We start from the raw sequence: 14,825 nt of genomic DNA, 5'->3' as shown, positions 1-14,825 counted from the left end.
ACAATGCAAGGCACACATACTGCTTTACTTAACCCTTCTGCAGGCTTGTTCTGTGACTGCATAAACATCCAAACAAACTTTTATTTTGACTTATGAGTGAGCAGCAGAGTTAATTTAAAACTGTCAGCAAGTGCCATCCTAATTAAAAGCAAATGACTAATTGCACAACCAGAGGGCCTGTTGACACAGGCTACATACATCAAAACCAAGCAAATCCAACCCAGCTTAAATTTGAGGACACACCACCACCTAGCGTCCTGTGTGGGCTAAATCGAAACATTGAGTCCATGGAGGAATTCCACAGGTGGTTTCCCAGCTCCCTGCAGAGATGGCACACATGGATCACACACAACAGCTGTATTTAGCCTCGACCAACTTAAATCCAGGGTAGTATGATGAGGGATGCCTACTCACAAGACTGCAAAACCCACTCTTCATTCAAATAATAGCAGTCGTACAGATAATTTCTTTTACACACAAGACACCTATATGTGAAAATGCCTCATGAACAGCTTTAAGGTTACAAATTCTTGCAGTTCTAGAATGCAGTGCAAAGAATACGCATGTGATAAAATATTCAAAAGACTGTAATCACTATTAACACTAATTATCAGCAATAGCTTCAGTTTCAGCTTCGGGTATCACTCCTATGCCAATGCTAGAGGGCACTTTGAGAACAAAGGACACCTAGAGGCCAGAGGTTTTTTTGTGGGTTTTCTTCTTGAAGTCCCTACTCATTTCAGAGTATAACGTATACATTCAAGTTTGAAGGGTATCTATTTTATTGCCAAAATAAGTTATTGCTTTAAAAAGTACCACCTTGCATTTCTCACCCTTGCCACAGGTTAGGCATCACAGGATAGGAAAAATTTTAACCGTAGGACAGTGTCAAAGGAAGCTGCTTTTGATGATTGTACAGAACATGTCTTAGAACCCAGGCAAGTTCATAAAGCCGTGCGTCAAGGTACGTCAAGAAATGCCCTTGAGTGGGCCTATGTCTGTAGTATGCCTTGCAAACACACTTGTAAAACATTCCATAGTCATTCCACACAGGTAAAACATTCAAGTCATTTTTCCCCCCCCACATGAATTAACTGCAAGTAGAGAAGGCCTGAGAAACTACATATTAAAAAAAAACAAACAACAGTGTGCAGGGTTTTGTGCACCCCTGATAACCAGGAAGCATCTTTGGCATTCTACAGAATTTAATGCATTCAAGAACTGAAACCAGCTACAGATGGTGGCAAATGAATGCATACAATGGGCAACTCAATTTGTTTCCTACTCATGGTGTTGGTGAGCATCGCTCTGCTAACAAAGCTGCAATAGAAGTATCTGAGAACACTCTAAGAATTCTATTCTCTTTATGTATTTGAAGTAGGACACACACACACAGTTTCCCTCCTACAAGGATAAGTTTACAGAATTTTACCACCAGAAAAGCTATAAATCGGTGCACCGCAGACTGACAATGTTGCCCTCCTCCAAAACATCAATCTGCAAAACTTTAGTAAGGATAAAAATCAAAGCAACACACCAGTAACTGCTTTCTTAGGAAGTGAAGCCACCTACCACACCTTAATATAGCATTAGCACTATATGCCTTTTCAACAAAAACATAACACATCAAATCTGAAAGATAAACCAAATTTATTTAAAACAAAAAAAGACACTGCTATTCCCAATGTTGAAAAACACAGGGTTCTTTTACTTATGTCACACACAGCTCATTTACAGCAGTTACAGTAATTCAGGGCAAATGAGGTTGTTCTTACACTACTTCAGCTGACAAGTACTTTCTGCAAGAAAAACTCATTCCTCTTCCACAAAGAACTGGCAAAAACATTCTGTAAAAATGTGTACACAATTTTGAGACATGATCAAATCAAATTGTCCAAGAGCCTGAAACCTTCCAAGAAGGTTCAATCCTTGGTTGCTTCAGCCAACCCTCAGCGGGGGAGCTACAAGCACAACGCCGTCACCTCTGACAAAGAGCATCGGAATATTCCTTTTGGTAGACTATGAAGAAGCAAAGAAAAGATTACATTTACAAAGGAGCAGTATACAGAACACATCTGCTAAGCACGTGACAAAATTCAATCCTAACAAGACACCAGAAGCATCTTCCAACACAAGTAAGGTCAAACATGCAACTTCCTGTTCTGCTGAAGATATCAAAATCAACAAGCACCTGGATGTCCTTTGTGCTTTCATAACAATTTGCCTGAAACATCTGCTAGATCTTAGCCCAAAAGGTGCAGTTATCAATACATTATTTTGACTACATGACAATCTAGCTTAAGAGAGGTTTTCTATGGAGATGAAGACACTGAAGTCCTTACTTTATAAATCTCTTCATATGTTTCTTCATCAATCTCTATTGTTGTTACAGTTTCTTCCACATCACCCAGAATCATATTTAAGTGCTGATCATATGCCTGTAAGAACAAAGTTTATTACTTCTTCCAAAATTCAAGCACAAACTCATTAAAACCATAATTTTAGCAAGACACTCAAACAAAATTATTTTAATCTGATTTGGGCCAAAATGTATCATGTGTGAGCGTGATATATCAGTTAGCTGTAAGTTCAACTACAAAGGCCAACAGACAGTACAGTACTCCACAGCATAAGTAAGGCTTTTATATTCACTGAAACTCTCCTTCTGGAGCACACGCACAAACTCTCAGAGATGGACAAGCTTATTCTTGTTATTATCCATTAATCCAACTACATGTTCTTTGCTATCAGCCCAGATTTCTGGGATTGATTGTTTACAGCTATGAAAGCTGTAACTCAACAGTATAAAAATTTTAATTAAGCACATGTTCCAAACACCCTACAAAAGGAAGTTAGGAATTATGCCAGTGCATCACAGATCTGTCCTCACCTTTGTGTTCCCAAATGAATTTGAGGCCTAGTTAACACATGGGAAACTGGTTCTCTTCCTCAGCACAGTACCATAGTGCAAAAGGATGACACAAAAGTTTGTCCCACTAGGAGACACATCACTCTCAAAAGGAGACACAAAACAAATGAAGTTTGGAGAGCACCCAGTTAAGTACAGAGCACAGAGTCACTGGGTCTGCCCTACAAGATAGCTGCGTGATAAACACATTTCCCTCTTAATAGAGCCGAGAGCCCCTTACAAGAGGATGCCTGCATCATTACTGCTTATTTCGCAGGCATGGAAACAGAAGCCAAAACCAGACAAACAAATCACTTGGAATTTAGAAGATGACAAGGAAAAACAAATGCACCTTCAGAACCTCTGGCAGAGCACTGCACAAACCAAGCATCGCTGCTGAGCACACTGCACTGCACAGCAGGTGGCTGTAATAACAGGGCATCAGTACTCACGTGCAGCCTGCCTCGGAGCTCTCTGTCATTCCTCATCTTCACGTAGATGCGCTCATCCAGACTGAGCCTGATGAGATCGAGGGGCTCCTCGACGGTGTTTGTTGTTTGTTGCTGCAAACAAAACCGAAACAATCGGAGTTATTCACACAGGAGCGGCCCGCCAACTCCTTCACTGCCCATTCTGCGAGCAGGCGTTCTGAAACGCTCCCTCAAATCCCAGCATCCACACAGAAGCAGACAACCCGCACGGCAGAGCGAAGGCACGCAGACGCGGCGCCCGCCCTCTCCTCAGGCCCCCGCCGCCTCACCACGCCACCGGGCCGGCCGCAGCGGCGCCGCTCGCCCGGAGAGAAGCGCGGATCCGCTCACCTGATCCACCTCGTCCGCCATCTTTCAAACCGCTTCCCGCGCTCTCTCGCGAGACTTTATGGCCCGGCCTCTTCCCCTCCGAGGGAGGCGGGGCTGCTCGCCGCTATGGCGAGGAAGCGCAAATCGTCCGTCGTCCGGGAGCCTGCCGGCAAAAGGCGGCAGGGGGAGGCGGGAGCGCGGCGGGAACGCGAGGAGGAACGCGAGGAGGAACGCGAGGAGGGTGAGTGCGGGACGCCAGGCTTCTGTGCCTAGGATAGGGGTGTCAGCCAGACGGCCAGCCAGCCAGCCCGGAGCTCGACAGCCCCCAGTGACGAACGGCGCCGTTCCGCCTGGCCGAGGCTGGAGGCTGCAGCCTGCGGAGGTATCGCTGCGGGTATCCGTAGGGCTGAGATCGTGTCCTCGAAGAAAACGTCTTTCTTTCCGATGCAGGTGATTTTGTAGAGGAAAAACCCAGCGTAAAGAAGAGCAGAGCCGGAGTTGCAGCTGGGAAGAAGGACGATGGTGATGCTGGAGTTGCCAAGTCAGCAGATAAGCCTTCAAAACAAAAACGGCGAGCAAAAGAAAATGAGAAAAGCCCTGAAAATAAAAGGACTTGTCACAAAGAGCAAACGTGCAGGTGAGCTTACCTGTTGTTCATCATGATTGCACGCTCTCTGTAGCTCATTGTGGGTTGGATGTTGTGTGGGGCCCTTTGCTGCAGATGATCATGTGAAGGGGTTATGTTAAGCTGGCAGGCTGGTTTAGTTTGTCTGGGACACACATCTGTACAGAAGTACTGCCTCCCTGATGGCAAGATCGGCCTCAGGAAGGCAGTCTGCATGGGAAGCAAATATCTGAGCCTTTTCAAATTGGTGTCATAATTGTAAGGTAGTATTTCATTTATTTTTACTTAAGATTAGGGAGGTATATGGTCTTCCTGTGGAGAATTCTATGGGGAATGTACAAATGAGAAGAATAAAAGCGATAAGTATCATTTCACTGGCCAACCAAATCATTGGGTGTTATGCTGTGAAGTCTCAGTCAAGACAAATGATTGAATGAACTCATTCATACAAGCTCTTAGGAAAGATGGGTCATTTATTTTACGTTCAGTCATCTTCATTCAAACAACCTGTCAGAACCAGGGCCTGTGTTTGCACTGAAACACTGTTGCTAAACAGTTATTCTGCAGTTACTCATGGCAAAGATGGCTCACTTTACAGACACACACGGTTCAGTTGTCAAATACTCAAAACCTTCGCATCTGTTGTTACTGATGCAGAGATGATGCTTCATTTATTTCCTCATTTTTGTTTTCTTTCTCTTCCATTTTCAAATGAACAAACCATTGCACTTCCTGCTGCTAAAACTAATTTTGTAATTTTAATAGTGACTCACTGAAGGCCCCTCAGAAGGAGATAAAATTGAAGAGAGAATCTCCAATTAAAAAAGAGATGGATGAAGACAATACTGATGATGATGATGAAAGTGAAGATGAATGGGAGGACGTGGAGGGTAACAACTGCATGTCTATTTAAGTTGTAAATATCCTTGTATGCAATAGGTTCTTTTCTAATTTGCTTTTTGAGCCATTCCTCATTTTGTATACTTTGTACACTTAAGAGTATGCTTCACGTGCGTATCTGTATTAAAAGCTCTTATCTCATAATACTTTGGAATAGTGCCAAAGCAGGAAAGAAACATACAACTGCTGCCTTAAAGGTAGTGCTTTGAATTTGACTATTTGTTGCCATATTATTCACTGTTCATGTATTATCTAGTAATACTCTGTTTTTTTCCCAGAACTCCAGGAGCCTGTCATAGATAAGTTAGAAGAAGGTGCTGTTCTTCCAGCAGCGGTGCTGCCAAGCAACCCTGTTGAGATAGAGATTGAAACCCCAGAACAACTTAAGAGAAGAGAGAGAAGGTGAAAACGGAAGGCAGTAGAGAGCAGCTCAGGAATCTAGGAAGGCAGATACACAAGAAACCATAATATCCTTTTATTTTCTAATCTTATGCAGAGAGAAAAGGAAAGCTGAGTTTGAGACTTATGTTCGGAGAATGATTAAACGTTTCACTAAGGAAGTTCGTGAGGACACACATAAGGTATTGGTCACAAAGAAAAAAATGTGCTTGAGATTTCTGAACTGATATTTAATGAAAAAGAAAGTAGTTTTTGAATAAAATAATTTGGGGCCATGGCTGGAAGTGAAAAAATAAAAAGGCTGTATTCCTGACAGGTGCTCATTGGCCTTGTTCTCAACTGTAACTTAGAAACGTCAGTCACTGAATTAGTAGACTTCTAAATGAAAGCAGATTCAAGTAGGGTGTATATTTCTCTGCTGTGTGCTTCTGCTTGTTCTACTTGGGTTAAACTGTCTGTCAGATGTAGAACAGGAGACGCAGACAGGTGTACTACAAGGCTTTACTGCCTTGGGACTCTGGTCAGTCCTGTGGCCACCCTTTTTGTCCTCGGGAGGTTTTATTGCTGCCTGTCTCTGTCAAAAGGAGCATTAGAGGCATCCTGGTCATCACCGTGGACAACAGTTCCAGCAAAGAACATCTCTTGTGAACTCACTATAGAAACTTTTTTCTCTCAGGTTCACCTCTTGTGTTTATTAGCAAATGGTTTCTATAGGAACAGGATCTGCAGCCAGCCAGATCTTCATGCCATTGGTCTATCCATCATCCCCATACACTTCACAAAAGTTCCTGCAGGCCAAGTGGACCTTCTCTACATTTCCAACTTGGTGAAATGGTAATATACTCTCTGCTAGTCCTACTATCACATAGAATATAGAGCCAGGGTTCAGGGACACGGGTACATGTAATTACAATTCTTCACTGATTGTTTTTATTTTAAACACAAGACTGTTTTTAGTAAAGAAGGAAGGGATGAACTGTGAAGTTTAGGAGTACGTTCACAACAGTAGACAATAAATGAGTATCTCACATTTCAGGTTTGTTGGAACCTTCACTGTCAATGATGAACTTTCCAGTGAAAAAGGAGAGCCCCTTCAGTCGACCTTGGAGAGGCGCTTTGCCATCTATGCTGCACGAGATGATGAAGAGTTGGTTCATGTAAGTGACTGGGAAGTGCAGGGTTGGTTGCTGAATTTGGATGCTAGATCATTGTGAACAAAGTGGTGTTTGAGGAATCAGTGTGAAGAAACAGGTTGGTGAGTGAGGTGATTCCTGTTTTTTAATTTGTTTTGTATTTTTATCTGGAATCCTTCTGCGATTAAATTCTTCAGTTTGAACTGTATTAAAACTGAAGCCTCTATTTCTTATTGGTACCACTGCATGGTTTATCTTCCATGGATGGCTTTGCATAGTGCATAGAACTTCTTGTTTATAAGCATGCTATGGCTTCTTCGTATTGCTTTTAGTAGTATAAGTCAAGGAAAACCAGTTTATAGGTTTCTCTTGTAGTACTAATTTGAGTAAGAAAATTCTTGGATTATTTTGGTAGAACAATCAAGGGAAGGAGAAACAGGAGATGAAATTGACAGGACATTTGAAAGAGCTGCTGCTTTGCAGGTGTGTGGCTTGCAGCTGTGCCCTGTTGCTGATGAAGTGGGATGTTGCAGCTTCTGTGCTGCAGAGCAGGAAGTGGTTCTTGTGATGTCTTTGCAAGCATGCTGTGTAAATACAAAATGTCACTTTCTGTGGTAGGAGGTAAAGGCAAAGCAAACCTTGCTTAGGCACTCACTAATGGCAGCTTCTTTTGACTCCCATGCAGGAAAGCAGTTGGCAGTTCTAAGCTATTAGCCACTCAGCTGGGACTGTAATGACATTCTCTGAATTGCTGGTGTTTCTTCTGGGTTCAGTTGATGGTATATAGTTGGCCTTGGCTACCTTTGGGAGGGTGTGGATTTAGAGACATCTTACTCAATTTGCTTCAAGAATGGGAGGCAGGTGGAGGAGAGATAGATTTGGGTGATGTACTGCCTGCTCCATCCAGGGTGAGTCACTTGGCCTCTTTAGGCTTTGGTTCTTCTTCTATGAGTTAGCAGCAGGAGCTCTGTCACTGTTTGGACATAAATAAGAGCCAGAGAAGACAGTACAGTGCTTTGATGCTATAGTAGCTGGGCTACACATCTGTGTTGGTGTCTACAGCACTGGGTAAAAGACAAGAATGAAAATGGTTTCTGACAGAACCCAGGATGTGAAAGAGTTTCAAGTTGTTTTTTCATATACCTTAAAAAAAAAAAAAAGTTTGAACATGGTTTATTTTATCTTTTGCAGATATTTTTAATTATTCTCAGGGCGTTGCAGCTGCTGTGTCGCCTGGTGCTGTCCTTACAGCCCATTCCTCTCAAGGAGATGAAGGCAAAGGTAGTTTTTGTTTGGTGTGTGAAATTCCCTAATTGGTTGCTCCCCAGAAGGTGCAACAAAGCTTCCTGGTTGTAACTTGAGGTGAATCACTGTATGAAGCACTGTTATGACATTGTTTTTTGTCTATATTGCAGCAGATGCATATCCTTAGGTTTCCTGTTTTTTAAAACAAAAACAACCCACCTCCTGTTGTGTGTGTTTAAGCAGAGGCTTCTCATGCTTTAGTGGTTTTAAATTTCTTTAAATTTTTCACAGCAGATACTGCTGGGGGACATCTTCCTTCAGTCATTTGCCTGAAGTTTTCAAGTCCCTAAGATAAATTGACCATGTTTCTGGCCAGTCTTTGGTCTATTTACTTTATGCTGACCTCAGTCTTTTTCTCTTTTTTTTTTTGTATTCTTAGGCATGGTAAAAGTGACCTAGCCTCTTTCTTTGCAGGAAAAAAGCACATCCAAGAAGCAGTCGCTCAGCAGTACCTCTGAGGGGCAGGAGAGCTCAGGCACAACACCCAAAGTTGTGGCAAAAAAATGCCCTTGCAAAAAAGCCAAACGGGATGAGAAATCATCAGGGAGTGAAGAAGACAATGAGGAGTCAAAGAAAACAAAAAGTGCTCAGACCAAAAGGACGCACAAGTCAAAATTGACAACAGGCAATAAGGAACAGAAGGAAACTGGAAATGAGGACAGTGGTTTAGGGGAAAAAGATGTGCCGGTCAGACCCAAGAACAGTCGGCGGAGACGTGTGGCCTCCAAAGTGTGTTACAAAGAAGAGAGTGGAAGTGATGAGGGCAGTGTTTCTGACTTTGAGATTTCAGGAGAGGAAAGTGATATCTCCGATGAGGACTTTGAAACTGTCTCTAAAAAGTGGAGAAGCTCACGAGGTGCCCAGAAATCAAAGGCAATGACTATAAAAAGCCCCAAAAGTGAGACTTCGGAATCAAGGCTATCCAGAAATTCTTTGGGAGCTGAGCCAAGACCAGCAAAAAGCACAGCTCCAACCTTGCCTCAGGCACAGAGAAAGAGAAACAAAATAATTTCCAGTGATGAGGATGATGGGCAGCAGATGGTACAGAAAGTGGTTGGCACAGACCAGTGGCTAGAGGTTTTCCTTGAACGTGAGGACAGGTGGGTGTGTGTAGACTGTGTGCATGGCATTGTTGGCCAGCCCCAGCAGTGCTTCACGTACGCCACAAAGCCACTCTCCTATATTGTGGGATTTGACAATGATGGGAGTGTCAAGGATGTGACACAAAGATACGACCCAGTGTGGATGACCACGACAAGGAAGAAACGTGTGGACCCTGAGTGGTGGGAAGACACACTGCAGCCATATAAAAGTCCCTTTGCAGACAGAGACAAGAAGGAGGAAACGGAGGTAAACAATAAGTTATATGGGACATTTACTAGCATAGGTCCAGTCCCTGGATTTCCATTCATGCAAAAATCGTTAGGAATGGTTCCATGAGGAAGGAGGGCTGTATTTGAACATGAAATATTCAGAATGAGCAAGTTTTAAAGGGAGCATGCAATGATAAGATTAAAGTAATAATCAAATGGAGGCTGTTTAGAGAAATCTGGACAGCAAAAGCACTGGGCAGCCCATGTTGGAAACTTAATGACGTGGTTCTGTGCAGCCTGGTGTTACTCTTGTGCAGATTCTTTAAGATACATAGAAGTGGTTGCACAGCTGTCTATTTGCAACAAGAGTTCTTTGGTCCCTTAGTTCATCTGATTATTTTTCTAACATTTTTTCCATTAATCCACACTATGATCATTCTTGATTTCTGAAAAGGCTAGTGCAAGGTAGTCATGAAATAACTCTCTTTTTGCTTAATTCCTAAAGTTTCAGGTTAAGCTTCAAGATCAGCCTCTACCAACAGCAATTGGAGAGTACAAAAACCACCCTCTGTATGCACTGAAGAGGCATCTCTTGAAATATCAGGCCATCTATCCTGAGTCAGCTGCTATCCTAGGGTACTGCAGGGGAGAGGCTGTTTATTCGAGGTGAGCGGTGCACAGTTGTGTGTGTCTGTGATCTTTATAACTAATTAGAGCTAGTTTGTGTGTTGACCACAGTGGTATTGCAGTAGACACAGGCCACACGCACAGACAGCATGAGACATTTAGCTACTCAGACAGAATTTGCATACCATTTAGGTGCACTTTTTTTTTTTAACCATTCCTAGCATGTGAATAACGGTTTGGAAGTCTCTGATGCTTGTCTTTGCTTTCTTTTGGTCTTTTTAGAGACTGTGTACACACGCTCCACTCCAAGGACACTTGGCTTAAGCAGGCTCGAGTGGTGAGGATTGGAGAAGTGCCTTACAAAGTAAGAGGGTTTGGCTTCCTCCTGTGCAACATCTGCTCTCTGAAGTTCAAGCTTAGCTTTGTTTGTTGTTGGTTTCTTTTTTCATTCTTTCTGTTAGCAGATGTGGGTTTCTTGCTTGCATGTGGTATCTGAGTTGTGATTCCATTATCTCAAGGATATCTTGTAGAACTGCACCCTTTTCATCTTCTTTAAGGCATCCTACGACTTTCACTTAAACTGAGAATCTAGCTCCCTAGTGCACAGTAGCTGGGATATCATTTATGAGAGATAAATACTGAAGACAGGAAGTAGGCATCATTTCTTTTCCAGAGTCTTCTCCTTTACTATCCTGGGAAAGTCTGAAATCCCTAACAGCTTGTTTCTGTGCCGTTACAAGTTTGATCACTGTATTTGCACAGATGGTGAAGGGCTATTCCAACCAGGCCAGGAAGGCACGCCTTGCAGAGCCTGCAAACCGGGACAAAGCGGACCTGGCGCTGTTTGGTCGCTGGCAGACAGAGGAGTATCAGCCACCCATAGCAGTGGATGGAAAGGTAGCCGGGAAAGCAGAGGGCTGGTGTTAAAGGAACTGCTTCTTATGAAGTTGTGGGCTTTATTTTTGGGGAATTGCACGTTTCAAAGGTGAGATCAGTCAATAGTAGCTGGATTCGGGCTTAAAGAGTTCTGAGGTAAATAAAGCCAGGAGGGAACGGTGAAAATTTCATCGATGCCTTTTATTCCTAAGTCCAATTTTCTAATCAATGTAATTTCCAACTTCATCTTTGTTTTGCTTGTTCTCAGCATTGCAGCCACAGTAATGAGGCTGGGTCAGAGAACATAATTAGGAGACAACCACACAGTTAAATTTAGCCTGTGCCTTGTCGTATGAATACAAATAGAATACCAGAGTAGAATGCAGCAGGTCAGAAAGAGGGGAGAGACCTTGAATTGAAGCAGAGATTTTTGCCTCTCTCCAGAAGGCAGCAGTGTCATCATTTCTCTTTCATTTTGCAATACCAGGTTCCTCGGAATGAATATGGAAACGTCTATCTGTTCCTGCCCTCTATGTTACCTGTTGGTTGTGTGCAGCTTAGGCTCCCCAACCTGAACAGATTGGCACGGAAGTTGGACATTGACTGTGCTCAAGCTGTCACTGGATTTGACTTCCATGGTGGCTACTCACACGCAGTGTATGTAAAGGTGCTTTATTTAAGGTGATGAATGTTGATGCTGTGCAGAAGTTGTATACTCTGTGCCATGGACGACACATCCTTCTCTGTTGTGCTACCTGTGGTAGTAGAGTCAATGGCCCTGGCACGCAGAAGTGACCTTATACACTCATAGGGTCTACAATTCAAGGGGGAGGGAGGTGGAATGGGTGATAAATTACACATTTACACCCTAGGAGACAACTAGCCCGTTCTGTCAGCAGCTTTTGGTTTGGTGGGGTCAGCAAGCATTTGTTCCCTTTCTTTTTTCTTCTAGTAGCTGACAGGGGATTCTGTTTTCCTTCCTAGTACTGATGGCTATGTTGTCTGTGAAGAATATAAAGAGGTGCTGATTGCTGCCTGGGAGAATGAACAAGCAGAAATAGAAAAGAAGGAGAAGGAGGTGAGAATTATTTTTGCAGGCTCTTTATTACTGCTTAATTGAATTTAAGCTGTAAACAATCAAAGGTAGGCTGTATATGTAACAGACAGAGCTTTGTGAAGAGAGGCAGGTTGCATTTCCTCGAATGCTTCATTTGGGGTTTTCTTTTAGCACTGCAGTGCAAACAAGTGTGCAGCAATCTCTGAAATAGAGTGTACTTTGGAATAGCTTTCCATAGCTGCTGAGAAACAAAAGTAAGGCATACATGTTAAACTTCTGAAGGAGGCTCCAGTGTAATTTACTTCAGAAAGGGACAGTAATTCATGTATTTAGCAGATACGTTGTCACCAATACACTGTATTCCTAAGAATCCTACCAGCCTATAATCTTTCAATGTGACACATTTAAGTTGGTGGTGTGTTGTTGAGTTGTAGTTCTTTTTTTTCTTTTTTTTTCAATTTCATTTTAAAGTCTTTCAACTTCTGTCTTCTGCGAGCGTTGATACATTGGAACTTAAAATAGTATTTTTTCTTTTCAATGATAACAAAAAGAAGCGTGAGAAGAGAGCTCTGGGAAACTGGAAGTTGCTGACAAAAGGGCTTCTCATTAGAGAGAGACTGAAGCAGCGCTACTCCATCAAGGTATTCTGCATCTCCATTAGTGCTTTCGCTTTCTGTACCAAGGGAATTTTTTCTAGCATCTCCAGTGTGTTGTCTACCAGAGGAGCACATTCTGAAGTTTTCTCTTTCCTCTTAATGTTTGACTAGCAATTAAAAAAAGCCTACACTAGAAAATCAACACTGTCATGTCCATGAAAGATTAATTATTGCTTAAGAAGAGATCAGTGTTTGCCCAAAGCATCATGGTTTGTATATTGCTCTTCTACTTTGACGTATCTCCCTTCCTGGATCTTTTCCTCCAAGCCAAGTAAATAGCTAGCAAGGTCAGTGGGCTAATTTTTTTCTTATGAAATCAGACGGTTTAGTTCTTAATGCTTTCCTTACTTAGAAAAGCATGATCTTTTTAAAGCTAGTTTATTTTTATTCATCTCTGATCAAAAAAACGTAGCTTGTTGTTGAAAGAGTGCTTGACATCTAGAAATAGAAACACGCTGCTTTGGGCAAGAAGCCCAAACCAGAGCATTCAACTTCTGGAATGTCACTGAGAGAAAATGAGCCTTTTTAGAAAGGAGCAGCTACAAATGATTATTTTCCATTTTCATGCCTGTTCTTTTTTTTCTTTTTTTCCCAGACTGAGCCACCAGCACCTGAGACAGAGAAAGGAGCAGGATTCTCCTCTGATGAAGAAGGCCCAAATTCAGGGACTGCCGGAGGAGATGTGGAAATTTCTTGGCCCCGAAATCGCCAGGCAGAGCAGCAGAAAGAGAAGACAACCAGAAAAAGCAAGCGAGAAAAGAAGGAAGAAGCAGCACAGTTGTTTCCTTTTGAGAAACTGTAATAAGTACAAGCATTTCTTGCTCTTTCCCAACGCAAGAACAGAACCGTCACAACAAAAGCATCCTGTGCCAGTTAAAGACTTAGTCTTCTGTTCATTTGCATTTCTGAGCTATCGGGGAATCAACCAAATTCAGCACCAAGAATCTCTTTTGCTATTGTGGGTAATTAAGTTCATTTGTTAATCCTTGAACTTAGGAGAAGCAGATGTGCAGCTGTACTTTCCAAGATCACCATCTGTACACAGCTGGGCTTTTCACGCTCCTCTGTATCACTCAGCACTGTAACAAATGCATTCTGAGGCACTACTTCCATTAGCACTGCCTCTTCCCAATTTTCTCCTCACCATTTTTCTTCCCTGATTGCCCAGAACTGAAGTATGCAGCTGCTATTTAACAGTCTGTGGTAAGCTAGTCAAGAGACCACTACATCCTCTTTGGTATTTTAATCAGACCTTATCCAAATCAGTAGTGAGTAGAGTTCTAGTCTCAGCATCACAGCGAGGGGGAATACCTCACGTGGTGTGCAGCCTGCAATAAAGATTTGGATGAACCTGAGAACTTCCTTTCTAAAGTACACACGTGCCTTTTATGAAAACTCAACTTTGGCTTTTCAGTCTGCAGCAGGTATCTTGTGCATTAGAAAGAAGAAGCCCTGTCTTCATGGCAAACTTAAGATTAAATATGTCATCTTAAGTCAATCAAAAATATGCACATTTGTTTCAGTTTTGTTTTATCAAGACTATTTAGTTTTATTCTGGATCCAAACATGTAGATCTGGGCCAAGTGTTACTGGCAGAAGTGAAAGTCAGTGAAACTCAGCTTTTGTAAATGTTATCCAGTACCTAAACAATTAAAAACTGTTAGGAGAGGAATGTGAAGTCTATACAGGCAGAAATACTCTTCTGTCTTTTGCTGTATTTAAAAAAAAAAAAGTATACACTGTCTCTTTAAAAATAGAGGTGAATCCAGTCTACTTGTTGCTGAATACTGTTACAGAGAAAAGCTACATATGCAAGAAAATGGCTTTCATTTAACTACCCTAAAAAAAAATACATATTTTTGTATTGCATTTGTAGAACAAATAAACTAATTAATGCTATCAGTCCTCTCTTCTGGCAGCAGCTCAGTTTACCTGTAAGGATTCTCTCATACAACTAAGCACTATAAGAGTGCTATTTCTAGAAATCACAAACAGGTCCCAGGATACTGCAGAATTGATGTGAAGGGTCATCTTTTTGAGTTTTTACCACTGACTTCTAAAACCAAAACACTGGGTTTGGTGGGTAGGCATGATTGCTCAGAAGACTTCAAGGAAAAAAAATCTCACATCAAGTGATGAAATTTCAGGGGATGGGAGAGACCAGAGTTCCTTCAGTGCCAAGGGTCGCACAGTTACGCAGGGTACACTGAGTATTTTGAATGAGAG

The 14,825-nt window shown here is 42.2% G+C and overlaps 2 protein-coding genes across 2 annotated transcripts; one reads left to right on the top strand and one right to left on the bottom strand.

The window, feature by feature from the left end:
- Positions 1-1,633: 1,633 nt before the first annotated feature.
- LSM3 (LSM3 homolog, U6 small nuclear RNA and mRNA degradation associated) lies at positions 1,634-3,814 on the bottom strand. The gene is made up of 4 exons (XM_052678930.1): positions 3,730-3,814; positions 3,361-3,471; positions 2,343-2,438; positions 1,634-2,019 (listed from the first exon to the last, which is right to left on the bottom strand). The coding sequence occupies exons 1-4, from the start codon at positions 3,748-3,750 to the stop codon at positions 1,939-1,941; spliced, it is 309 nt and encodes a 102-aa protein (XP_052534890.1). The 5' UTR covers positions 3,751-3,814; the 3' UTR covers positions 1,634-1,938.
- Positions 3,801-14,501, top strand: XPC (XPC complex subunit, DNA damage recognition and repair factor). The gene is made up of 16 exons (XM_052678904.1): positions 3,801-3,949; positions 4,159-4,345; positions 5,099-5,223; positions 5,512-5,635; positions 5,730-5,814; positions 6,309-6,466; positions 6,669-6,789; positions 7,957-8,046; positions 8,485-9,420; positions 9,889-10,049; positions 10,293-10,374; positions 10,773-10,907; positions 11,374-11,543; positions 11,871-11,964; positions 12,495-12,584; positions 13,195-14,501. Exons 1-16 carry the CDS (start codon positions 3,835-3,837, stop codon positions 13,399-13,401), a joined length of 2,880 nt encoding a protein of 959 aa, XP_052534864.1. The 5' UTR covers positions 3,801-3,834; the 3' UTR covers positions 13,402-14,501.
- The last annotated feature ends 324 nt before the right edge of the window (positions 14,502-14,825 follow it).

The sequence above is a fragment of the Tympanuchus pallidicinctus genome, unplaced genomic scaffold, assembly GCF_026119805.1.
Source record: "Tympanuchus pallidicinctus isolate F22 unplaced genomic scaffold, pur_lepc_1.0 scaffold17, whole genome shotgun sequence".
NCBI classification, from domain to species: domain Eukaryota; kingdom Metazoa; phylum Chordata; class Aves; order Galliformes; family Phasianidae; genus Tympanuchus; species Tympanuchus pallidicinctus.
Note: the sequence above shows the minus strand (reverse complement) of the source record. Positions and strands in the feature narration are given on the sequence as shown.

What these genes read in the sequence shown, in the direction of transcription:
- LSM3 (XM_052678930.1), bottom strand. Translation starts at nt 3,750, where the DNA reads ATGGCGGACGAGGTGGATCAG. An exon ending in AGCTCCGAGGCAGGCTGCAC is followed by an intron (nt 2,439 to 3,360) that starts GTGAGTACTGAT and finishes TTGTTCTTACAG; the next exon opens with GCATATGATCAGCACTTAAA. An exon ending in CATATGAAGAGATTTATAAA is followed by an intron (nt 2,020 to 2,342) that starts GTAAGGACTTCA and finishes GCTTCTTCATAG; the next exon opens with TCTACCAAAAGGAATATTCC.
- XPC (XM_052678904.1), top strand. Translation starts at nt 3,835, where the DNA reads ATGGCGAGGAAGCGCAAATCGTCCGTCGTCCGGGAGCCTGCCGGCAAA. An exon ending in CTTAAGAGAAGAGAGAGAAG is followed by an intron (nt 5,636 to 5,729) that starts GTGAAAACGGAA and finishes AATCTTATGCAG; the next exon opens with AGAGAAAAGGAAAGCTGAGT. An exon ending in TAGAAAAGAAGGAGAAGGAG is followed by an intron (nt 11,965 to 12,494) that starts GTGAGAATTATT and finishes GATAACAAAAAG; the next exon opens with AAGCGTGAGAAGAGAGCTCT.